Source organism: Phyllopteryx taeniolatus, chromosome 17 (assembly GCF_024500385.1).
Source record: "Phyllopteryx taeniolatus isolate TA_2022b chromosome 17, UOR_Ptae_1.2, whole genome shotgun sequence".
Taxonomy (NCBI): domain Eukaryota; kingdom Metazoa; phylum Chordata; class Actinopteri; order Syngnathiformes; family Syngnathidae; genus Phyllopteryx; species Phyllopteryx taeniolatus.
The window spans coordinates 3,641,092-3,665,238 of NC_084518.1; the positions used below are offsets into that span (position 1 = coordinate 3,641,092).

General features: G+C 43.2%; 3 protein-coding genes and 1 non-coding gene across 9 annotated transcripts; 1 reads left to right on the plus strand and 3 right to left on the minus strand.

Moving 5' to 3' along the window:
- Positions 1-1,085: 1,085 nt before the first annotated feature.
- Positions 1,086-8,077, minus strand: ruvbl2 (RuvB-like AAA ATPase 2). 3 transcript variants are annotated; one of them, XM_061752630.1, is made up of 14 exons: positions 7,942-8,077; positions 6,929-6,983; positions 6,774-6,829; positions 5,634-5,775; positions 5,432-5,561; positions 5,296-5,362; positions 4,018-4,124; positions 3,819-3,912; positions 3,466-3,684; positions 2,848-2,966; positions 2,337-2,456; positions 2,129-2,258; positions 1,809-1,923; positions 1,086-1,600 (listed from the first exon to the last, which is right to left on the minus strand). In XM_061752630.1, the coding sequence occupies exons 2-14, from the start codon at positions 6,981-6,983 to the stop codon at positions 1,575-1,577; spliced, it is 1,380 nt and encodes a 459-aa protein (XP_061608614.1). In that variant the 5' UTR covers positions 7,942-8,077; the 3' UTR covers positions 1,086-1,574. The 3 variants fall into 3 exon arrangements, with proteins under 3 accessions (XP_061608614.1, XP_061608613.1, XP_061608615.1); XM_061752629.1 differs by lacking the exon at positions 7,942-8,077 and adding an exon at positions 7,824-7,927; XM_061752631.1 differs by lacking the exon at positions 7,942-8,077 and adding an exon at positions 7,894-7,913.
- Positions 8,078-8,219: 142 nt separating this feature from the next.
- trnav-aac (transfer RNA valine (anticodon AAC)) lies at positions 8,220-8,292 on the minus strand. The gene has a single exon. It is a non-coding gene; the product is annotated as a tRNA-Val (tRNA).
- Positions 8,293-9,625: 1,333 nt separating this feature from the next.
- ftr83 (finTRIM family, member 83) lies at positions 9,626-14,423 on the minus strand. Of its 3 annotated transcripts, none has more exons than XR_009785249.1 (8): positions 13,733-14,423; positions 13,457-13,552; positions 12,663-12,896; positions 12,376-12,535; positions 12,235-12,291; positions 11,647-11,712; positions 11,098-11,202; positions 10,279-10,418 (listed from the first exon to the last, which is right to left on the minus strand). XR_009785249.1 is itself a non-coding variant. In XM_061752573.1 (7 exons), exons 1-7 carry the CDS (start codon positions 14,306-14,308, stop codon positions 9,892-9,894), a joined length of 1,719 nt encoding a protein of 572 aa, XP_061608557.1. In that variant the 5' UTR covers positions 14,309-14,421; the 3' UTR covers positions 9,626-9,891. The 3 variants fall into 3 exon arrangements, 1 of the variants encoding a protein (XP_061608557.1); XR_009785248.1 differs by having other exon boundaries at positions 11,647-11,715; positions 13,733-14,422; XM_061752573.1 differs by lacking the exon at positions 11,098-11,202 and having other exon boundaries at positions 9,626-10,418; positions 11,647-11,715; positions 13,733-14,421.
- Positions 14,424-18,650: 4,227 nt separating this feature from the next.
- On the plus strand, positions 18,651-23,643 carry ftr82 (finTRIM family, member 82). Of its 2 annotated transcripts, XM_061752570.1 has the most exons (7): positions 18,675-19,655; positions 20,731-20,826; positions 21,285-21,518; positions 21,718-21,877; positions 21,962-22,018; positions 22,118-22,195; positions 22,522-23,643. In XM_061752570.1, the coding sequence occupies exons 1-7, from the start codon at positions 19,065-19,067 to the stop codon at positions 23,040-23,042; spliced, it is 1,737 nt and encodes a 578-aa protein (XP_061608554.1). In that variant the 5' UTR covers positions 18,675-19,064; the 3' UTR covers positions 23,043-23,643. The 2 variants fall into 2 exon arrangements, with proteins under 2 accessions (XP_061608555.1, XP_061608554.1); XM_061752571.1 differs by lacking the exons at positions 20,731-20,826; positions 21,285-21,518 and having other exon boundaries at positions 18,651-19,655.
- The last annotated feature ends 504 nt before the right edge of the window (positions 23,644-24,147 follow it).

Sequence of the window (24,147 nt, forward strand, 5' to 3'; positions counted from 1 at the left end):
AAACATGAAATATTCACTTCTGTATAGGAGACAGTCTGCCTACGCTCAGACAGGTTTGGTTCATTTTGCAATTGCTAATGAAAGAGATCTTGGGCAGCGCTCACATAATATTCATAGATTTCCAGAGATGTCTGCCTTCACTTAAGTAGGGTACACGATTGGCTGATGTAGCCATGTAGAACACGCCCTACTGCTTCCAAAAGGCAAAAAAGATGGGACACGGCATTAATATGTTTCCCACTAACTGTAACCCACCCTAATCGGAACCTTAACCCATCCTTAAGCCCCAACCCTAGTCCTAAACTGAATACTGTTCAGGCTGTGTGATATTTCAGTTTTTCTTTTTTAATAAATCTGCAAAAATTTCAACAATTCCGTTTTTTTCTGTCAACATGGGGTGCTGTGTGTACATTAATGAGGGGAAAAATGAACTTAAATGATTTTAGCAAATGGCTGCAATATAACAAAGACACATTAAGACACACCAACAAAAATAATCAACATAAAATTGGCAGTTTAGTGGGTGTCCACTGTATAGATTAAACTATAGAAACGTCTTTAAAATACTGCAGTGTGCAGTCAGATGATGTCAATAAATCATACTTTGGATTGCTCTATGATTCTTATTTCAAATCATTTTAATGCTGGGTACTATTGCGGGCGTTCACTGTTCAACAGTGTGCGACTGCCATCTCGTGGCAGTAGTTTCCAACTACAGTTTGCGTTACTAGAATTGCAGTACTGTGTTATATAATTTACGTGAGTACCTTCTGTACTAATTCAAGTTTGGCTTTTGTTTTACTCAAAGAAGTTACCATCGTAATTAGTTTTTTTAATTTGTTGATTTTTAATTAATCAGCAAAAATTTCAACAATTCCGTTTTTTTCTGTCAATATGAGGTGATGTGTGTATATTAATGAGGGGGGGGGGGGATTAATTTAAATGATTTTAGTAAATGGCTGCAATATAAAAAAAAATAAAAAAAAGTGGAAAATTTAAGGGGGTCTGAATACTTTCCATACCCACTGTATGTGGTTTTACAGAGAATAAAGTAGGTGATTTGGCTATGAGACAAGAGAATAGAGTTTGTTGTTAAAACCTTTTTAATCATTTTCATAAAAATGAAAACCATGTAATGACGACTCAACCAAGAACACACGGGGAATGGGTATTCCTACCAGACCTCAGAGACAAACATGAAGGCGACACGCTCAAACAATGTAATATAAAAAGGTGAACTGGGAAGACAAATGTCAAGAAATCCTGCAAGTGATTGATTGTTCATGCTCAATGCACAGCAGTACACTGTTGACTTGCTTAGGAAGATAAATACCATGTTTATTATTTTTTTAATTGCTATTTTATATGAAGAATTGGTACAAATTAAGGAAAACATATTGGAAATTATAAAAATAAAGAATGGAAATAGCCGATCTGCTGCCCAAACAAACCCATAATATTGCAAGTCAGTCGCTTGTTGTTTATTTCAAATTGGAGGAAAAGTTTGAACAGACAACTGCGCGGAAGATAGACAACATTATAAATTGACATAGTAAGAAAACAAGACTTTTTCATTACGAGGTTTCCATCTGAGTTGTTTCTGCAAGGGAACAGAAAAGAGGTGTAACACCAGTTAACACTACTTGTTGCGGAAGACAATAAAAGAAAATGCACACACTTTAACAAATTCCTGGGAGCATAAAATACATGAAGTTTGAAGTCTTCATTGATAGCAGAGGATTTGTGAATTATTTGAACTTCACTTTCTGTTATGATGGCAAATTGCGTGATGCTGATATGTTACTCACGCGTTTCGTTGAAGAGGAAGGACTCCTGATACTCCTTCATGTACTGAGAAGATCTGGCCTCATCCAGGAAGAGAGAGTAAACCTTCTTGATGTCCTCTACTTGTACCTCTGTGCCCTATGGACAAAAAAACCCAAAAAACAGTAAACTAGCATAAACTACTCAGAAAAAGTAAGGGATATTCAGCTCAGGGTGAAATTTCAGGATGAACCTAAAATGAATAACCCTAATGTTTTGCAAGTAGTGTATAAATATTTGCAGAAGCACGCCTTACTTACACGCCTTTTACCCAGTTTGCAGCACAACAATGAGGATGTCTCACCTTGCGTTTGCGACACACCAAACCGGCCGTGCTGATGAGCTGCATGGCGTATCGCAGCGACGTCTCCATGCCGATGCGAGTCAGGACCGTGTGAGCCTCCTCGCTCAGCTCCACGTCCTCCTCCTCACACCTGGAAATAAAAGGATGAGGAGTTACTCGACGACTGACGCACTCTAATTGCTGGAGAAGCATGAGCCAAGATTCTTACCGGATCTTTAGGATCTGTTTCGTCTCCTTTTCGGTGTAAGGGGAGGTGGCGATGATAAGCAGGCGGTCCAACAGATCCAGGGGGATCCCATGAGGGCTCTGGTAGTTTGTGCCACGAATGCTGGAATGAAAAGAGGGAACATTTTGTTTGAAAGCACAAGGAGCAAGCTGGGCTCCCTGTGCGTGTGCAAAGCTTTCTTTGAACCCTTACCGTAAATAACACTTGGAAAAAATAGATAAAGCTAAACCACTCAAAGTCCCGTAGAGTGTAATAAGATTGAAAAGATGTTAAAACAACATGTGTTACACTGGTTGATAAACTGATAATAATTATCATTACCACCGTATTTAGCATGTCTGCCGCTGATAGTTGATTATGCCGATTGGGGATCAAGGACATTTTGTCAAATGCCCATCTGTACCTTTGGCATTAACGGACATTAATGAGACATGCCTTCAACTATACTGTACATTTACACATTGTGATAAAAGCTAATAAACAACAAGAATACCGAGTGATGCCCCTGTTGGTGGCCATGATGAGAACAGGGGACAGGTCACTCTCCAAGGCACGGTTCAGGAAGGAGAAACACTCCATATCTAGCATGTGCACTTCATCAATAAACAACACCTGCAAAAACAACAACAAAAAAAGTGTGCAAAGTCATTTAAAAGCAATCATGATAATGGTGATAATACTTCGTGGCTGTTTTAAAAAAGAAAAATCACTGCCCATCGACTATATGGTGCCCCATAAAGAGCGTTCCCTCATTTTGTAGTACTGTTTTAATGTGTAGTGAGTATAGGAAACCCCCTAAATAGTGCCAATAATGCACCTTGGAAGGTAGTGAACAACCGATGGTCAGTAGAAAAGCAATGTATCCCATGATGCATTACACCAATACAGAAAAAGGATTTTCACAGATGGACATTACGCGCTGTGTTTCTTGTAAGTTTGTAAAATACAATACCATGGCGCATTAGTGTTGATGTTGTGTGGAAAACTGTTTTGCATGTTTTCTCCATCTGTCCAAACTAGGTCATTAAAATAACAAACCTAATGTCGGTCTAAGACTTTTGCATAGTAATGTACAAAAGGGTCACCGACACAAAATAGGAGTGACGCGTACCCCGGGGATGATCTCCGCCTTGCCCTCTTCTCTCCATTCGCAAACTTTGGCATTGATCTGCTCGCGCACTTCCGACTTGATCTCGCCGGTGTCTCCGGAGAAAAGAGCGAGGAAGCCCTGCGTGCGGCTGTTGATGACGTCGATCTCGTGCAGGGACACCGTGTGCACCACCTCCTTCCTCTTCTGCAGCTCACCCTCCGGGCACTGCACAAACTGGGTCTGCAAAGAAAACTTTACTGTTTACAATGTACAATAGTTTGACGCGAATGGCTACGCTACGAAAATCAGTAATACTATTCCAAACGTCGACATTTGAACATTTTGTTCTCAACTTTGAAACGTTTCACTCGTACCTGAGCTCCCATGGCATCATAGTCTCGAGCTCTGGTAAAGGAGCGGCCCAATTTGCTAATCTTGCCGGTAGCCTTGTCGATGGTGATGACATCACTGAGAGAAAGGAAACGAGAGATAAAGTGTGAGTGGCCTGACTGATGCAATACTTCTGACACACGGTGGTGACTGAGCAGAAGTAAACAAATGAGATAACCATACCCCGCTTGAACCTTCTCTTTACTGAGACTGTCAATCATCTTGTTGCCCAGGTCATATATTGTCTCCATCTCAGTAGTCTTCAAGGTCAACTTGCCTACCTTGGCACCCTAATAAACAAGATATTATTTTTTAGGTGTTTGTAATAAATGTGGCATTTTCCCCTCTCTCTGTACCACAAACAATGGTTAACTTTAAACGTCATAAGAGTATGATTACATAAGTTCTGAATGTGCAGCTGGGTATTTAATCGATGAAAGGATCTTTTTATTCACTTTTCATTCTGATTTCAAATGTTTAAACATGTTGAAAGGTAAGATTGACATTTCATAGTAGTCACTATCATGCTTTTACAAAATAATTTACTCCAGATTGTTTTTTTTTTTTTTTTTTTTAGAAATAATGGTATATTATTATTTCACTTTTTGGTGTCCTTGATAGGCAACAATACTGTTATTAATGGAATGTTATGAAAGAATGTGGTACAAAATGTGGTTTTGGAAACCATTTTTCATTTAAAATAAAAAAAAAAAAAAAAAGGAAATAGTTTTTCATTCTTAAATTATTTCGATATCATGCTGTGTGGATCATTTCCTCAAATATATGAATAGTAGTGCAAGGATCACACTGACATAAGAAAATAAACATTTCAGATATGAGCAATATTATATACAGTTACCATAAATAAACAATCAAATGAAAAGCTGTAAGTAGAGTGGTAATATACAGATGGGCATGTCCAACTGGGAAGAGGCCGGGGGGCCAACCCTGGACACGATGTCTCCCGGTTGCCCTGGGAACGCCTCGGGATCCCCCGAGAAGAGCTGGATGAAGTGGCTGCTTAAGATGCTGCCCCCACGACCAGACCATGTCGCACTATTGCTGAACTGTGATACGATCGTTGTCATTAGCAAAATAACATGTACAGGGGGTCCTCGGGACCTCTTAAAAACGATCTTTCGAACGTCGCGTGCCATAAGAATACGTTAGCACGCAGCACATGCTCAGTCAACACCAGGTTTTGAATTTGCTTCTTTTATATTTATGACCTAGAAGTGTTTTTCATTCAAATATTTACTGTATTTATGACGTTAGCGTAGGATAGTGACAGACTACGGTGAGTTCCAAATTACGTACCAATTTGGGTTACGTCGCCTCCCTAAGACTCCGTCTTAAACACGGGACCCCCTGTATTGTTATAGTTGTTACCAGTATTGTTACTGGTTCCCTTTCTTAGTCTCCAATACAGTTTGAGGCCAATAAAAGTGTACTCTAACCCACCGTTCCAGTGGCAGGTCGATCGATCTGGATTTCTACAACTTCTCCTTCGATGATCTCCGTCTCCTCCCTGTAAAAGAAAGCCGCCTATGCATGACATTTGCATTTCAAACAATGGAGATCGTGTTGATCCACTCACTTGATCCTCACTCCAATAGCTTTTCTAAAGGCTTGGCTGAGCGCTTCAGTCTTGCTCATCTCCAGGGAGAAGATCTCACTGCCGGCCAGCGCTGTGAAGGGGGTGTCCGGCCCGAGGCTCTGAGCAATACCTGCGGGGGAACTTTTATTTAGCTTGGGCGTGTAAGAGCAACAGTCTCATCCCTCTTCTATTTAGGTCTCACCCATGGCGATGGCGGTCTTTCCAGTGCCGGGCTGGCCTGCAAACAGCACCGCCCTGCCAGCTATGTGGCCGTCTTTGATCATCTCGAGGATGACCCCTGCTGCCCGTCTGGAGGCCAGCTGACCAACCATCCCCTGAGACACCTGCAGGGGAACACTCACAGTTATCCATCCATTTTCTATGCCGGCTGACATTTGGTGAGAGGGAGGGTACACCATGGACTGGCTGCCAGTCACTTGCAGAAGAAGAAGAAGAAGAATCAACTTTTATTGTCATGAACATGCATGCACATATACTGCACATATACAGTGGGGGGGGGGGGGGGACGAAGAGCATGGAAGAAAAAGGGCATTATCCCAGGGCCCTGAGCATTTGGGGGCCCTGGGCTGTTCAGCGGGGCAGTATAAAAAAAAAAGAAAAAGAAAATATTTAAAAAAAATATATATATATATATATATATATATATATATATATATATTCTATTTATTCTTGAAATAAAAATGTTGGGGGGGTGCTACTAAGTATTTGTTGGAATCTAATATTAATGTAAAAACTATTAACCTAGCAATGTTTTTTTTTTTTTTTTTTACATGGGCCTTTGGCACTGCATGGCCACGACCACCACACACACACACACACACACTGCTACTTGTTATGCCCTTCAACATAGGGTTACATAGCACTGCCTTCCCTGTTCATATATACATCCATATATAAATCCAAATTCCCATGTAATGTTATTGCTGGCATACATCTTCAATGTCTGTCAACTCTCAAACTTTTGGAAGCCCATATGGAAGTCTGTTTCTGCCACTATTTTTTTCCCCCCACGGCAGAAACGGGACATTTAAGAAAAGTTGTTAAAAAACGAGGGGAGGGGGGGTCACTGGTGGAAATGGGCTCTACCATTTATGAGTTTTTAAAAAAACTGCTAGAAACGAGATTCCTGCTGAGTATTTTTTATTTTTTTTAAACTGGTGGGAATAGGTTTCCAAACTATCATCCGCATTCTTTCTGACCTCATTTCCAATAAATATCTACAAATACAAATAACAACAGGGGGGGTATATCAAAACTGTGTCAAATAGTTAATTTTCTCCATAGTTGAGGGTTGCGATAATGTTGTGTGCAATGCTCTCACCTGTCTTGGTTCCAAAGCATCATCCAAACCAAGTCCACGGATGTGAGAATGTGCACCTGAAGACAAGACAAAATTAATACAAATAAAATGGGCTACTGCGGTAGTATATGTAATACCGCTTGTATCTACGCAGCTTTGGAAATGTACATTCTCACCAATTCTCTCAATCCGTGTGATGTCACGAACCTCTGGAACTTTAGTAGTCGCCATCTGGAATAAGTGAAAAGGCCAATGGAGAAAGATGTGCATAAGATACTATGACACTTTATGTCATACATGAAGTCCAAAATGTCCAAGTTTGGCTCAGACAAACTCGGACTAAAACACGTAACGACTGGCCACAACATAAAGGTACACCTGCACAATCTAGAGAGATTGAATACAGTGGCTGTACAATGTTTTGGTCTGCCTTTACAAAGATAATGCCATTTTTTTTGTCTCGACTTTGATTATCATCATCATCATCATGATGTTATTTAATATTCGTGTGGTTTTACCCCGGTGGGGAGTACAGGGGGGTGTTCTAATAAAGCAAAAGCAACAGAAGTACTGCATTAGCAACCCTGCTATACAATACACCAGCAATAAATGTGGCCATTGTCGTAACGTGACGTGGCGTGACGTGGGTTGTGTTTCAAGCATATTTCGATGTTCCCCCCATGAACTATCTGATGTCTTTGAAGTTGCACGCTCACTTGCACGATATGTAAAATTCGCGAAACAGGAATGACTCTTCTAATGAAAGCGCAAATATTGTCCGCTCTTTGTGCCGAATGAGCCCGCTGTTTGCTTCGTCCACGGTTGTCATAGCGACTGTTAACATTGAATCTCCCAATACATAGCATTCAACAATGTAGCAACGCGTCTTCGAATAGCAATATACACGTGTATATGAATATTATAATACTATACTCGTGAGAAAATGGAAAAAAAAAAAAAAAAGAATCCGTTATTTTTTTTCAACAGCTATGGCATGTGGAGTACCGAGCTCACGTCAGCTATGTTAGCGAACTAGCCAAATAAGCTTCATTCATTCAATTGTTGGTAAACCTTGACAGCAGTTACGTCCGAATTAAGGCACGCTGTTGGACGAAACCAGAGTTTGCCGACTGATACGCACATCGACGTGTCAATATGTGAGACGAAAGAGTTGGAACACGAAGCTCACCTGCAACGGTTCAAGTTATCAAAACGTGAGAATGCGGCGTTTCTTTCTGTGAGGTGTGCAGGCTAAATGTATCCGGAGAGAAACTAGTGTAGCTTTTCTTTGCGGAACTGGAAGTGATGGTTGACTGCCCCCTACCGACTCACTCAGCGACAAGGCTGAAGCAATCTTGGGTACAAACGCTGCATAAAGTCTTGTTAAACTCAATCCCTCTACTTTAAACATTGTTGATTTACTCAATTGTGGATCGCTACAAATATACTACTATTAAAAAAAAAACATGTTTCCGCCCGGTCTCGAACCGGGGACCTTTCGCGTGTTAGGCGAACGTGATAACCACTACACTACGGAAACGGTTGACAGAAGAGTTATTACGACACGCAAATAGCATGTCAAATAGTTTTGGGAGCACATTCCACTTAACAGAAAATAAATTGCTTGCAATACAACAAAGAGTACAGTCGCGTCCTTTTCACCCACCCTCTGCCACTCTGATGTATTTTACTGAATGAAATAGTCGCTCAGTTACCATCGTACTCGTGTTTGTTTTCCATATAAATGTTGACTGTAATGCGTTCGCGGAGGTTAATAATGGACTACCTCGTAAACCGAGGACGCCCATGTATTGTACAATACACATTCATTGATAATCATCGGAAGTTTTCTTATCCTCTCCTCCTTTGACACCCGGCAGAATCTGATTAGATTTGAATGTGAGCCAGGTGCGCAAACTATGGCCCGCGGGCCACAACCGGCCCTCCAGAGACTGGTACAGAATTGCCCAGATCGTATCAAAATCGTGACTACATTCATTTGAGCTTGTCCTGTAACGCCGAGTAGTTCCACCAGGTTGTGCTGTAATGCCCAGTGGTTCCACCAGGTAGCGCAAGCACGCTGATTACGCTAACAGCCAATCAACGCAGGAACCGACGGCTACGCCTCAGCGGTTCAAATCGAGCTTGCGGGCTCAGCAAAACACCTTCATCTGACAAACTGCCATCCAAGATTCAGTCACACAAGACCCTGAAAGAGCGCCATGGGAGCTGCAGATGGAACTGATTGATCTCCAGTGTGATACTGTCGTAAAAGAGAAGGTCAACTCAAACTGGATGAGTTTTATGCTGCATTAAGCGCAGACAAATGTCCCAAAATGCAAAAGATGGCACAGAGGATGCCGGTGGTGTTTGGCTCTATATGTGTGTGTGAACAGACCTTCAGTGTGATGAACACCAACAAAACATCCTACCAATCCCAGCTGAGTGATAAACACCTCAGATGTGTTCTGAGAATTGCATAAACGCGGCCAAAGAGGGATGATTTTTTTTTTTTAAGACAATTTTAATGATAGTCCAATGTCAGCTCATACAGACAGTTTTAACATACAGTATATGACAAAAGTGTTTGTTTTATTAACTGCAAACTCCACCTCGATTTTTCTCAGTACTCCATCTTCAGGATCAGGCCTTTGGTGTGCGATGAAACAACGGCACAAACCACAGTGACACGGCACACCTTTATAAAATCCATCCGTTCATTCTCTACACCGCTTATCCTGGTCAGGGTCACGGGGCAAAAGGCAGGCAACACCCTGAACCGGTCACCAGTCAGTTGCCGGGCAGACAACCATTTGCACTCACATTCACACGGTCACTGAGTACCAAAGTCAGGCAAGTGTACCACTACACCATTAGTGAGCCCTTCATAATACCTTTATTAAAAACAAATACATCTCGTATAAATGGCAATTTCAATCAAATACAGTTCCTCACGTAAATGCGGAGGTATACAGCACTCTCGTTCACTTTGTTCATCTGATTGCCCAAATCCACACATCTGCAGAATATTCATGGTCATCAACAATACAGTTTCCCCAACTCCCCAAATAAACGTATAACTTTTAAATTCACGAGACGCGATCAAATTAAATAACTTGTATATTGCTCTGTGTTCTTATCAGAGCTGGATGAGAGTGATGGATGACTCGTACCAAACCCAGAAGCCCGGATAGACAGGCTCACTGAATGAGGCCTTGAAGCGGTGAATGAGAGACATTGTTTCCCCGAGAGAGTAAAAAGAGAGGGTTCCCCCAGCGTGGTCCAGGAAGACCCCAATTCGAGAAGAGTACGGCGCGTTGACCTCTATCTGGTCCTTGTTGTGGCGTGCAGAATAGCTGGAGTCAGAGCAGAAGAGGCTCCAAGATTTGTGATTGTAGCCGATGCGGCAGCTGTCTCCGTAACCCGTCCTCTTGATGCCTTTGTAGGTGACACCCATGGCAGCCCCCTCCCCACTCCAGTCGACCTCCCAGTAGTAGGCGCCACCTGAGAGGGCCTCCGTGCACAGGACCTGGGGCAAAGAGTCAAACCTGGCGGCACTGTCACTGTAAGACTGGGGGTCTCTCTTGAGGGCAGCTTTCCTGTTCCCTCGAGACAGGTGGAGCTGTCGGTAGGCTGTGTTTGGGTTCAGAGTAAGTTGGCAAGCATCTAGGAAGAGACATACGATATGGATTTGAGAAGATGACACATTTAAGATCACATGACCATGGAAATGGAAAAGCACAAGATGACATGGCCCATCACCATCGCACCAGCAGCTCGAAGTGAAAAGTTTGAGCAGAGCAGTTGGATCGTTTCACCAAACTTCAAGTTGTCCCTCATAGAACGAGCAAAACTCACATTTCCCATGTGGATAATTATTCAACTACCGAGGTCTGTACCTGTTCCTAAAAAAGGTCAGGCCAGTCACGTGCTAAATAATATGATTACCACTAGTATCACTATTATTGTTATTGTAATCATTATAGAATAATTATAATAGAATGCATAAAACAATTCTTGTTGTTATTAGTAATTTTCATTTTAATAATAACATGTATGTTGTCATTTTTGGGTGGGTTGGGGTACATCAAGTGACTCCGCAGTGGTTTGAGAAAAAAAAAAATCCTAAAACAATAACAAAACTGTACAACACTACACTATTTCCAGATTAAAAGCAGTTTTGAATGAGTGTGTTGATTGTGAGCAGAGAAAAGGGAGCAGCTATGGAAAGAGCTCGGTCTCATCAGGTAAGATGTGGATGTAGATTAAGGGCGGAAAGTGTGAGACCCTCTGGCTTTACACATCAAACAAAAGAGAATTGTTGCAGGGGTTAGATGTCACCTGCCTGCTATGTCTCTCTCTCTCTCTCTCTCTCCCTCTCCCTCTCCCTCTGCAGATCACAGTTGGTGGGACACCCGGCGGCCCCTGCTACTTCTGTCCGGCTTATTATCTGGAATGCCAGAGGTATCAACACTGCCTTGTAAGTTTGACCACAAACAGAAATCTCTAGCATATTGAATTTGAAGGTTCACTCGGATTTATACAAGCATTCCGATTTTTTTTTTTATTTTTTTTTTATTCTTGTCTGACTAACTTCTCAACACCAAATATAACAGACTGCTCTATTTCTTTTTTTTTTTTTTTTTTAGCCTTTTTGATTCTTGTCTGACTAACTTCTCAACACCAAATATAACAGACTGCTTTATTTCTTATCTTTTTTTTTTGTTTTGTTTTGTTTACTGCAAGTCAATCACTTTCTCTGTGATACTGTGGGACAAATAGTGTTGAGTTTGTGGTCAGCCGCAGGGTCTGACAAAGGAGCTAAACAGCACCTAACGCAACTTAAGCGCCGAAATGAGCAGCAATCAACGGAAGCGGATCAGCTGACACTCACATTTTAGGAAGTCGTCCCTGTGCTGTGGTTCCTGGACTTGCACAGATCTGTACATGGGAGCGTCATCTGCTGTGGAAGCAAAAACAACAAAAACATATCCTGATTAGAACGTGCTGCATGATTAGATATTGGTTATCCGTAAGGTGCCGTTAAGGTAGATTAGCAAAGCACGATGTTGATACTTCTGAAAGTTCACCGTATTGTCATAGTATTTACAGAGTACATGCAAATAACATTTGTTTGTTTGTTCATGTTAACTGAGTCACATCATACTCAAAGTAAACATTTGAACAAGTGGCTACCGAGTGACCTCAAACAACACTACATTAACAATATACTGCAGCATTGGAAAAATATACTACTGATCTGTGCAAAACTTTGTAGAGGACATTTGTAATGTAAATCTAATTGACTGTTTCAGGCCAAGTGATGCAAAATGGGAAAACTCTTTCAAAATATAAAGTGAAGCTTCCCTAAGTATCTTATTTCCATTGCACGTGCAGTACTAATCACTCAGTTTGATTAGGGTAATCAAACTGAGTGATGAAATCCGTAAAGAGTTCAAAATAAGGTTTTCAGCTGACTCACCTTTTAATGCGCGCTTCTTTTTGGACTCCTCCAGTTGACAAAATGTCATTTTGTTAACTGTAAACAAATATGTGTTAGCGTGGTGATAAAAGACCAGTGGATTGCAATCCAGCCACATACAACAATACGTTACCCACTCACCCGTCTTTGCTACTTTCACGAGTTCATCATTGCTAAATTCGTTCATGTGCTGTTTCATCTCGGACACGGCCTTAGTAACTGGGCCGAAGGTGAAGTAAGGGTTCACGGTCACCGTGGGCAGCTCCTCAGCCTCAGTCTGGGCTATCAGCATGTGGTAGCTCTGATAAAGAAAAGAGAAACAAGGAAAATAAGGGTGCATTGTTGCATTTGACGCTATAGAAGTACAAAAACATCGAAATAAAGTGCATTTAATGTGCTATCATGAGAATTTGTCATGTTCATGTTACCTGAATGAAGTGGATGTGGTCCTCAGTGCGGGACAGTTGAGTGATCTCACTGTCTCTCCTCTTCAGGTCAGAGATCTCGTGGGTCAGACGCTCCACGTGACCCTCAGCGTTGTTGAGTGCCGCCCGCTTATTGGTGGAGATCATCTTGGCCATCTCTTGCTGCATTCTCTCAATGGAGCGTATCATGTCGCCAAACATCTTCTCACATTCCTGCATTGCTCTCTGGGCTGAGTTCTGCGCAGGAAACAGGAGGCAGACCATAAATCATGTGCGTGTCCCTTTTTTTTCTTTTCTAAAAGCATCCCGAGCGATGCTTTCATCACTCTCAACATGAAGGAATGTCAAGTGCGTAGGTCGTTGATTTAATATCCTATTCGATCTGGAACGGGGCGGCACGGTGGCCGACTGGTTAGAGCGTCAGCCTCACAGTTCTGAGGTGCGGGGTTCAATCCCCGTCCCCGCCTGTGTGGAGTTTGCATGTTCTCCCCGTGCCTGCGTGGGTTTTCTCCGGGCACTCCGGTTTCCTCCCACATCCCAAAAACATGCATTAATTGGAGACTCTAAATTGCCCGTAGGCATGACTGTGAGTGCGAATGGTTGTTTGTTTCGATGTGCCCTGCGATTGGCTGGCAACCAGTTCAGGGTGTACCCCGCCTCCTGCCCGATGACAGCTGGGATAGGCTCCAGCACGCCCGCGACCCTAGTGAGGAGAAGCGGCTCAGAAAATGGATGGATGGATGGATCTGGAACGGGTCGGCCCGATTTTATAGTCCTGATCGATGAGCGGTCCGAACCTTGAGTGTGTCTACTGCTTGTTTCAGTTCCTCCATCTGTTTGAGTCGATCATGAATCCTCTCCTGGATCTCAGCCTGGGTGGCACCCAGGCGTTGCTGTGGAGACAACAACGAAAGGCGTCAGTTGGATTAACTTATCGCAAACTGTCAGGAAAGTTCTGTGCAGTTTAGGAAGGCAGAAAATGAACAGCAGGTCTCACAAAAACGCTCATATTTCGATTTGTTCACCCCGCTGTGTTGCCCGATAATATTCCAATCGGTCACCTAATTGCGTACCTGTTCTTCCGCCCGCTCTTGCTCCGCAGACACCATGTCGTGACCTTTGTGCTCTTTCACCGTACACAGCACGCAGATACACATCTGGTCCGTGCGACAGAACAGCTCCAGACCCTTCTGATGCTGGGGACAGATCTGCCGGTCCAGATGGCCGATTTCATCCACCAGCTTGTGCCGTTTAAAAGTCGCCGACTCATAATGGGGCTTGAGGTGCCTCTCGCAGTAGGACGCCAGGCACATCAAGCAGGTCTTGATGGCTTTGTTCTTCTTGCCCACGCAGATGTCGCAGCCCACATCCTGCGGTCCGGCAACGTTGTAGTCAGGGGACGGAGGTGGAGGCGGGAAGGCGTCTGAGTTGCGTGGAAGGGTAGAGTGCCGAGAGCCTCCGGTGCGTCTCGGTGTGGGCCTCTTGCTGTAGGTGACCCGGCACTGTGGGCACATGTATGTGCCCGTGTGGTCTGCGTGGTCCCAGTAGGTCTTCAGGCAAATGGAGCAGAAGATGTGCCCGCATGGAATGGACACGGCATCCCTGAGGTACTCCTTACACAGGTGGCAGTTGTCCTGCTCAGATGCCATGCCGTTCAATAGTTTTCGCTCAAATGCAGCGAGGACGCCGTGACATTCAGTGACTTGTGTCAGCACAGGAGCAAAGTGATCCCACAGGTGCTACTGGCGTGGAGTTATATGGAGTGAACAGGGGGAGAGGCTAAACTGGTTAAGCCGAAACCAGTAAAACAAGGGCGGGGCGAGGCGAGGGCACAGTGAATGTCTTCATCGGTTAGAGTGTGCAGAGGGAATGAATAAAATGCAAGATAACGTGGGCGCTGTGCCATCAGTTTCATCATTTCTTTGAATGGAATCGCATGTAGACACTTCAAATAGAAACGAATTCTAAACCGCATCTCGATGTAAATGAATGGTAGAAGTGCATCTTGTATTTGCATTTGAATGATAGAAGAACAAAGACAATGAAGCCTATTGAAACAATTCAGGTGTGTCACAGTTATTCGTACTGAGTGAGACATCATCTAATGATCGCCGTTCGAGTCACAGTGCACCACTAAACAGATTATAGTCCACGCGCCTCTTTGTATGATGATCGGCTGTAGTGTCTCATCAATCATATCAAGCGATTGTGCTCCTGCAGTGATGTGCAATTCATTGTTTTGATGAGGCTAATTTGGCTTGCTGTGTGTTCAACCAGTTATAGTGCAAGTTATAGTGCACCTATCCCGCTTAGTTAACAGTCAAACTTGTTAGCATTTAATTAACACTCATTTCTGATGACGTTTAACATGCAGGTTCTGCAATGAGACTTTGTCACTGCAGAAACTCTTGCAATTGTAGGAATGTTTTCTCTTCTGAGTAAAGAAAATACCTTCCATTGAATGTTTCATCTTACAGTGAAACACAGTCAAGATGGAGTTGCAGGCTTGTCGGAATGGAGTGGAATGCAACTCCACTTGATAGCCCAGATAACAGCAGTGCAAACAGATTCCGTTGTTAAAGAGCCAAGATGGCCCCTGCAGAGTGGGCCATTGACAGGTCTGCTGTCCATCAACAACAGCTGATATGCAAGAATAAATATACATCATACCTGTATACCAAAAAAGAAAGGTAAACAGTGTATTGAAGTGATGCAAAGTGAGCTAACCAACAACGACAAAAAACATTCATCATCGACTATGCCATTTTTCATTGTAACCAAGACAATGACTGACTTCCTATATTCATTTTGAAGAATGCACAGTATCGCAGTGAATGAAATAATTCTAATTATTTTCATATGACACGTGAATATACATTTGTCTGGTTAGGAATGTTGCAAAATTCTCCAGAACCACAATTCAGCTGGAGTTTCAACAGGCCTCTTTGGCTGAAAATTGACACTGAGGAGGTTTTGATTTGGAAAACTGCTCTGTACTTTGTTCTGCCAACATAAATGACCTTGGTTTGAACAGTAAACTCGGACTTTGCCTCCATAAAACAAAAATACCGTGATTTTATGGAGAAGAGGAATCTATTGGCCAACGATCATTGCACTTCACTCACTTTAGTGCACAGGATGAGCGCTGAGCTGTCTGTTTCTGGATTAGTTCCATGAAAATGACTCTTTCCAGTGCAACTCTGACTAACATACAGAGTTTTTTTTGTTTTGTTTTTTTCGCCAGCTTGGATCTAAAGATGTGTCTGTACAAAGTGTTAGGGCCACACTGAAATGAGGAAAAATAAAACAAAAGCTGCAAAGTTATGAGAATTTTAAAAAAAGTAACATGACAAGAGGCGGCACGGTAGCCGACTGGTTAGAGCGTCAGCCTCACAGTTCTGAGGCCCCGCCTGTGTGGAGTTTGCATGTTCTCCCCGTGCCTGCGTGGGTTTTCTCCGGGCACTGCGGTTTCCTCCCACATCCCAAAAACATGCATTAATTGGAGACTCTAAATTGCCCGTAGGCATGACTGTGAGTGCGAATGGTTGTTTGTTTCTATGTGCCCTGCGATTGGCTGGCAACCAGTTCAGGGTGTACCCCGCCTCCTGCCCGATGACAGCTGGGATAGGCTCCAGCACGCCCCCGACCCTAGTGAGGAGAAGCGGCTCAGAAAATGGATGGATGGGATGGAACATGACAAGAAACATTTGTGTGCCGCATAATAGCTAACAGCTGCGCTCCACTATTTGACCCGAGTCTGTCGATCTCAGAGCCCTATTGGGTTTATATTCCATTAGCATTTCATTCATGTATTCAGGACCTAAACCGTTTAGTGATTTATAGACCAGTAGGAGAACTTTAAAATCTATTGTAAAGCTGACTGGAAGCCAGTGTAAAGACTTTAGAATTGGAGTAATATGCGCTGACCTCTTTGTTATGGTCAGAACCCGAGCTGCAGCCTTCTGAATGAGCTGCAGCTGCTTAATGCTTTTTTTAGGGAGTCCAGTCAGAAGACCATTACAATAGTCAAGTCTACTTGAGATAAAAGCATGGATGAGCTTCTCCTGGTCTGCTTGAGACATGCAAGCCTTCACTCTGGATATGTTCTTCAGATGGTAGAAGGCAGTTTTAGAAATTGATTTGACTGTTGAAAGTCAGGTCGGAATCTAACAGAACACCAAGGTTTCGGACTTGGTCTTTGGTTTTTAAAAAGAGTGACTCAAGGTATTTAGCAACAGCAATCCTCTTTTCTTTATTGCCAAAACAATTATCTCTGTTTTGTTGTGGTTCAATTGAAGAAAATTTTGGCTCATCCAGTTATTTATCTGTTTTAGACATCGACACAATACCTCAATTGAACTGTAGTCCTCATTAAATATTAAATATTTTTAAAACCCTTTTGGTTGACGATCAAAAAAACCCACACACACACAAAAAAAGCATTTTCTCTCATGTTGTTGGTTCTTAGGAACAGATACGAAATTTCGCTGATACTGATGATGTGTGAAAACATTAACTATTTTATTGTTATGCGGAACTGCCTCCTAACAAGATCCTCAACTGTCGTAATCTTAATGCAGGTAAATGTTGTTTGTATTATCCTGACTTTATTCTCCTGACGTATATTCTTGTAACTTTGACTTTAATCCTATCGCATTGTTTTTTGTTTCTTTTTGTATGGCCCTAATGTTCCTTCATATTTAGACAGTAAAAGTCTCATTTGGCCCGTGTAACGTTCATCAGTCCTCACTTTGGTTACCTAGCAGAAATCAGTCCAGTGTTTTCACCATCACATGTTTAGAATGGTGTCTTCCTGTTTTTATCACACACCCTCACTAAACTCGCACTTGGTTTCCTTCGATGAAGTCGCCATGTGTGCTTGCCTGCACTTTTCCTGCAGAGTGCATGCCCGCACTCTCTCAAGGGTGGCCGACCTTTCACCTTGAACTCGGTTTCAGCTATGGATGACTGGAGTATCTGTTCTAAAACAGAACTCCTCCGTTCACAACAAGCACCTTGCGTACTCGCAGGGTCCTGTCAGTAAAGCTAATGAAAAAGTCCTGTATCCCAAACATGATCAAGTTTCATAGAGTACAACAATGACATTGTAGCTGCTGCACAGTCTTTCCTTTTTCAATATCAGAAGTGTGTTAAGTGTTTTCCCCCTCTATAACAAGTGCAGGTAGTTAATCTGTAATCACAGGGTGCACCCTCTACACTGGAGGAAGGAAGGGGAAAACTGGCTTATCACAACCTGACCTAATATGGTGAAGTAATATGTATGAAGTCATGCAGGATATGGAGTGAAGAGCGGATACTGTACTTCTGATAGTTTTCAACGCATTTATTTTGTTTCCAGCTCCACTGAGGAATGTGAAGCTTACTATTCAACTTCTGAGACGTTTAGTGTTATGTCAAGGGAGGAGTGGACATAAGAATACTTGAATGAGGAGCTAGTGTCGTGTGAAACCAATAGTCCAGGTCCGATGGAAATGGTTTATGATGTCAGCGTACACTTTGTGTCGATGCTTTCTCGTGGCTGCTTTAAACAGTGGAGTAGGCAACTTTCCGCATGATGTAACACACGAGTATGTCAAACATCTACACACGCCTGCATCTTTCAATAATGTTCTGGTTGCATGTGTGTCGACTTCTGCTGAGCAAACAGATGCTATCTCCATATCTGCGGTTACATATTGACCTCCACGAGTTCACTGGACTGGTTTGATGGGTTGCAATATAAAATAGTCTAACTGATCAAAGGAGTGAGAAGGGATGTTTTCCCGAAAATGCTCAAGCTTGCAACGTCTGTGTTTGTTTATTGGGTGGTCCCTTAAATTCCAACAGTACCTAACCCTCCATTTGTGTTTGTTGGACTGTAACCGGTTGAAGACAATGGCGATTCTGTCTGACAACAATAGGTGGAAATACAGCTGTTGAGAAGTGCGCGCAATTCATCCTCAGATGAGCCACAGGAGGAATTGGAAGCTAGCTGTGGGGGAAATGAAGGCGTTTTCATGCATGTTTTTCTTTCTCGTTTAAGCTTTTCACATTTCATTCATTCTCCCTTTCAGTCTTTTACTTTCCTCTCTTTCCAGCCGACACGGCTCGCTCTCCCTCCCTTCCTCCCTCGCTCCCTCCCTTTCTCTCCAGCCTTGCTCAACCTGCTTATCTGAGCAGGGCAGGACTCCCATGTACACTCAGAGTGCAGGAGGCGGGCCTTGTCTGCTTTCAATCAATAACCTCTGGAATTCAGAAATACAAGTAGGTCCTGTCTCTGGCTGGCTGTACCACACTCACTCAGGAGGGCGGGCTCCCACGCAGACTTAACTCGGCGCTCTTCGCTCCCGGCATTTTTTTCTTCTCCACTTCCTCAGGTCTGCAAGCGTTCGCGTGCCTACCGCGATGGCTGATCACACGTCTCCAGACTACTTCAGCTGTACCCTGTGTGTGAACCTCCTGAGGGACCCTGTGGCTATTCCTTGCGGTCACAGTTTTTGTATGGACTGCATCAGCGGCTACTGGAATGAGGCGGACTACACAGGGATTTACATTTGCCCCCAATGCAAGATCACCTTCACCCAGAGGCCTGTGCTGCGGCCCAACGCTACACTCAGCATGGTGGCTGAGAAGATCAAGAAGAGTGGTCTGAACCTTAACGTCCACATACCCCAAGGGAATGGCTACGCCGGGCCAAGTGACGTCCCTTGCGACTTCTGCTCTGGGAAGAAACTCAAGGCCGTCAAGTCCTGCCTGAACTGTCTGGCATCCTATTGTGAGAAACACCTGAAGCCACACTATGAGTCAGCCACATTCAAAAGGCACAAGTTGGTGGATGAGTTGGGAAACCTGGACAGGAAGATTTGCCCGCAGCACCAGAAGTCCTTGGAGCTCTTCTGTCGAACCGACCAGATGTGTATCTGTGCCATCTGCACAGTCAGTGAACACAAAGGCCATGACATTGTCTCTGCCGAGGCCGAGAGAAGTGAAAAACAGGTAGGGTAACAAGGAAAATGCTCGATTGTGTTGTTCAACCTTACAAATAGTGCGTGTACCTGTTAGATGACTTTCAAGTAGCTTCAGAGAGCAAAAGTGCGTACTCGTGTCACAGTGTAACTGTTGTATGAGCACATAAGAGAAAAGACGACAAACATGTTGTTTCCATGGAGATTATTTGGCTGTTTTCCCCAACACAACTGTCGCACGTACTTTGCCCTGTTTTCCCAATGCTATCAGCTACCTCGGCAGGCATTGACCGCCAAAACAAATTCGCTGTGCGGCGGGTGGGGGGGAGTGTCTTGCTTATCAGCACTGAAAGTTGCTTTTCAGAGAATGTGGTGTTCCATCTGTGGGATGGATACACAGAAACTGTCTTCCTGTGCCATTTCCCACCTGTGGGAGGAGGCCTGGAGTGATACTGGAATGTCAGGGAGTCAAGGCCTTCAGCCGCTCGGGATCACGAATCAGAGCCAAACACAATCAAAGCGCTCAAGTGCTGTGAGAAAACACAGACGGTCAACAGACTGCGTTGTGTATAAATCTACATTGTTGATTATACTTTGTGCCCTCGAGCTTCCTCTCTACAAAGTCTGGTATCTCTAATCAGGACATTTACAATCAGAGTTTCGCAAATCTCACACCATCTCCTCCTGTATCCCCTCCCCCTCACACGCTCACCCCTGCCAGATTCCCTACATTCCACCAGCTTATCTTGAAGAATGGCTTGGTGAGCTTGAGAATAAAGATGAATTAGAAAAGCCCTCTATTCTGCATGTCAGTACGACGTGCACCTTGAAACATCTCTTTAAAAAGTCAGTCAGCGGTGGATTCGCATTCCTGACATGGCCAGAATTCCATTACAGACCCCCGTCTGAGATCAAACCGGCCTGTCTTGAGAAAGCTCTTTGAATAGGCTTTATTAGACGTGCTGAGTTGGCTGTCTGGACTTAAGCCTTGAAATATGAACTTGTATTTCCTCAAAAACAAAAATCAAGCCAGCAGGACACTGACTTGGAGAGTTTCTGAAACGCAACATTTATGATGGACTCTGATAACAAATCCTTTATTCCAGAAACTCTTGGGAATCTCCACTGCCGAGATTAGACAAAAATGTCAAGAGCGGGTAAAAGAGCTGGAAGAGTTGAAGACTGCAGTGGATTCATTAAAGGTAAGGTCGAACTGTTGAACAACCATATTCATCAATTTTCCATAGCACTTGTTGTGGGTGATCTGGAACACACCCTAGACCGGTCACAGACTCACAGTGGAAAAAAAAAAAAGAAAACTAACTGGCAAAAATCGGCAAACTTTGGAGGTCAAATAGCCTTCATTTTACGCTTGTATAGAAGTTAGGAACGCTAGTTAAACAGTTGAAAAGCCTGCACTGCAAAGAAAGGTTTTACAATGGCAACATTTCCAGAACTGATTATTATTATTATTCCATTATTTCCCATAAGGAAAATGGTTTGGATATAAAGCCAAATTGGAAACGGATCAGCGATGAAATGTGGTTAGCCTCAAAGGTTCCACTCCAAATTATTCTTCAAAGGACATCTCATTTGCATCACACTGCTCAAGATATAGTGGCCGTTCCTCCAGTAAAACACTCTCCGTGTTCTCGTGCAGAACTCAGCCCAACGAGCCATGGTGGAAAGTCAGAAGATGTTTGAGGACATGATTCGTTCCATTGAGAGGATGAGGTCAGAGGTGACCAAGCTGATTGGGATCAATGAGAAGGCCGCATTCAACCAAGCCGAAGCTTTGATCGAGCGTCTGGAACAGGAGATAGATGAACTGAAAAAAAAGGAGTCGGGCTTGAAGCAGCTTTATAGTACAGACGACCACATCCACTTTTTGCAGGTATCCTACTGCACAAACACATCCGAGGGAGCTGATTTTACGACGAATGAACTGTTAAGGTTTAAAACTCATCGCGGGTACATATTACATTACATCATTTGTCGTTCCATTTCATGTCTTTACATATGGAACTGTGTATGCATTTGTGTACAGGGCAGATTAATTATAGGAAGTATTTCTCCAAACTTGCTTCCCTCAGAACTTCAACTACCTGTGCACCCCCACCGATGATGGCTTCATACCAAAGGTGAGCGTAAACCCAGTCTTTTCCTTTGGGGCCGTCAGGAAAGCTGTGGCCGAGATCAAGGAACGTCTGGAAGAGTTTGGCAGGGAAGAGCTGTTGAAGATCTCCAAGACAGGTTGGTTTGATTTTAGCAACAGAAGCCAACCAATTTTTCATAATGAACGCAGAAAAATATAAATCAACGTTCTGTGCCTTACAGTAAATGATGTTCCGGTATACACTACAGAAAGTCGAACACTGGACAGAAGGAGCAGAGGTGAGCTGATGCCTAAAAACAATTACCATAAATGCATGGTGTCAAACAACAACAACAACAACAGATCAGAGATTTTGAAAAATGCTGTTCAATTTGCAGGTAAAGAGCACAACATGACAACAGTGGACAGCACTCCGGCTACCCCAGAGCCAAGGAGCAGAGCAGATTTTATCAAATGTAAGTACTCAAAGTATCCATTTAAAGGAGACAGCTTCACAATGGCTCTGGATCCTCGCTCAGCCTAGCTGATCCTGTCCTAAGCGAAGAAAGTAAATTAGACCCATGCACTGTTAGAACAGTGGGCAATGCAGAAGAGCTCATTCACAGACACGTGTTCAGAAGCAGATAAAAGATTTACCTGCTTATTTAATTTCACACGAAACCATTGGGCAGGCACACCGAAGACCCAGCTTTTTGGATAAAAGCCATTCAAACATGTATGTCCCCTTAAATGTACTGTACTTCGGTTCGAAAATCAAAGTTTATCGTTTCTCACGATTCAGACTTCTGCCATCTGAAGTTGGATCCGATCACAGCCTACAAAGAGCTGCACATCTCTGAACACAGCAGAAAAGTCATCCGAACCAGAGACCTGCAGCCCTATGGGGACAACCCAGAGAGGTTTGACAGTTTTGCCCAGGTTCTGTGCCGGGAGGGTCTGTCCGGAGGCCGCTTCTACTGGGAGATCGAGTGGAGCGGGGAGTTCTCCGTCGGAGCGGCCTACGGGGGCATCAGCCGTAAGGGCAAAGGCTCATTGTGTCTGCTGGGCTACAACGATAAATCCTGGAGTCTACTTTGCTCTGACACAGGCTACTCGGCCTGGCACAACAGGGTGGATAAAGCCGTCAGTGGGCCTCACTCTCCGAGAATCGGCGTGTACTTAGACCACAGTGCAGGCGTGCTGGCGTTTTATAGCATTGGAAGCAGCATGACGCTGCTGCACAGGTTCGAAACCACATTCACTGAGCCCCTTCACCCAGGCTTCGGAGTTGGAACCTCAGTCAAAATCTGCAACGTCAAGTGAACATTCATATTACATATTTGACCCAACACTTACATTTTTTTTTTATGATGTCTTTGGAATATATATTTTTGCATAACTTTGAAATGTATGTTACACTGTTTAATGCTCTTTGTTTTCCACACAAATGCATAAATCATCACATAATTTCACTTTTTTGTCAAATTACTGTAACCTTTTTCAAGATCCCTGCTAGAAAAGGCTTTTAAATGCAGTGTGCTTGTTAACACCTCTAGTTACAGTGTACATCTCATCCTAATATTTCATATTTATCTTGTCAGAGAGGGTGTGGCAATTGTTCTTTTGTAATGAAATAGATAACTGGATGCATTGTTGGTTTATTCTTTGCGAATATAATTTCAAGCAACTGTAGAACTGCATCTTATTTTATGTCCTCCTCTTTGCCTCTTAACAGTTGTTAAGCCTTATTTATGTTATGCATGTTTACTAACAAACTGTTGAATTGCCTATAGAAGTCAAATATCCATGCTAACTGGGAGTCCTGGCAGTGAATGAGTTAATTAAAACCCCTGAATATAATTGTTACCGAGGACAGCCCCTTTTTGGGCAGATTTATAGTTTTGAATAAAGAGCTAAATGAAAACGTTTTGTTGTTTTTCACTAACAAGGGAAGAGTTTGGCAAGTACACCACAGGTGCTTCGTGTCATGTGAATGGAGCCAACGAGGTGTGGCGCCCAGAAAATGTACCTCGAGCTCCCTCTGCTGGCTGAGGACAAGAAATAAAAAGCAGAACTGAAAAAGGTGGCGTTTCCTTAGGATCACTTACAGCAAAGCTGACCATAGTTTTGCACGCATACAAGTGCTTTTAAGAAGTATCGGCTTGAAATGGATTTTCGCTGCTGCTTTACAATTTTGTTGGTGATCCAAATTAACACGTGTCGCTAATGTAGTAGGGGTAAAATCCAGAATAAAAATGTATTCCTCTCGCGCTTATCTTTACTTTCAGATTTCATTTTATGCAGACAAAAAAGTTAGGGATATCCTGCTTTCAGTGAAGTTTCAGGATGAACCTAAACGGCACGATTGTATAACCACTAAAGGTGAACTTTATTTGACCTTCTCTAACTTTTGAATGCACGCCCAACT

What these genes read in the sequence shown, in the direction of transcription:
- ftr82 (XM_061752570.1), top strand. Translation starts at nt 19,065, where the DNA reads ATGGCTGATCACACGTCTCCAGACTACTTCAGCTGTACCCTGTGTGTG. An exon ending in GTTGAAGATCTCCAAGACAG is followed by an intron (nt 21,878 to 21,961) that starts GTTGGTTTGATT and finishes TGTGCCTTACAG; the next exon opens with TAAATGATGTTCCGGTATAC. An exon ending in ACTGGACAGAAGGAGCAGAG is followed by an intron (nt 22,019 to 22,117) that starts GTGAGCTGATGC and finishes TTCAATTTGCAG; the next exon opens with GTAAAGAGCACAACATGACA.
- ftr83 (XM_061752573.1), bottom strand. Translation starts at nt 14,308, where the DNA reads ATGGCATCTGAGCAGGACAACTGCCACCTGTGTAAGGAGTACCTCAGG. An exon ending in AAGAGCGGGCGGAAGAACAG is followed by an intron (nt 13,553 to 13,732) that starts GTACGCAATTAG and finishes TTGTCTCCACAG; the next exon opens with CAACGCCTGGGTGCCACCCA. An exon ending in AAAGAAGCGCGCATTAAAAG is followed by an intron (nt 11,716 to 12,234) that starts GTGAGTCAGCTG and finishes TTGCTTCCACAG; the next exon opens with CAGATGACGCTCCCATGTAC.
- ruvbl2 (XM_061752629.1), bottom strand. Translation starts at nt 7,895, where the DNA reads ATGTGCGTATCAGTCGGCAAACTCTGGTTTCGTCCAACAGCGTGCCTT. An exon ending in CGGACGTAACTGCTGTCAAG is followed by an intron (nt 6,984 to 7,823) that starts GTTTACCAACAA and finishes CACTTATTCCAG; the next exon opens with ATGGCGACTACTAAAGTTCC. An exon ending in AAAGAGAAGGTTCAAGCGGG is followed by an intron (nt 3,913 to 4,017) that starts GTATGGTTATCT and finishes CCTTTCTCTCAG; the next exon opens with TGATGTCATCACCATCGACA.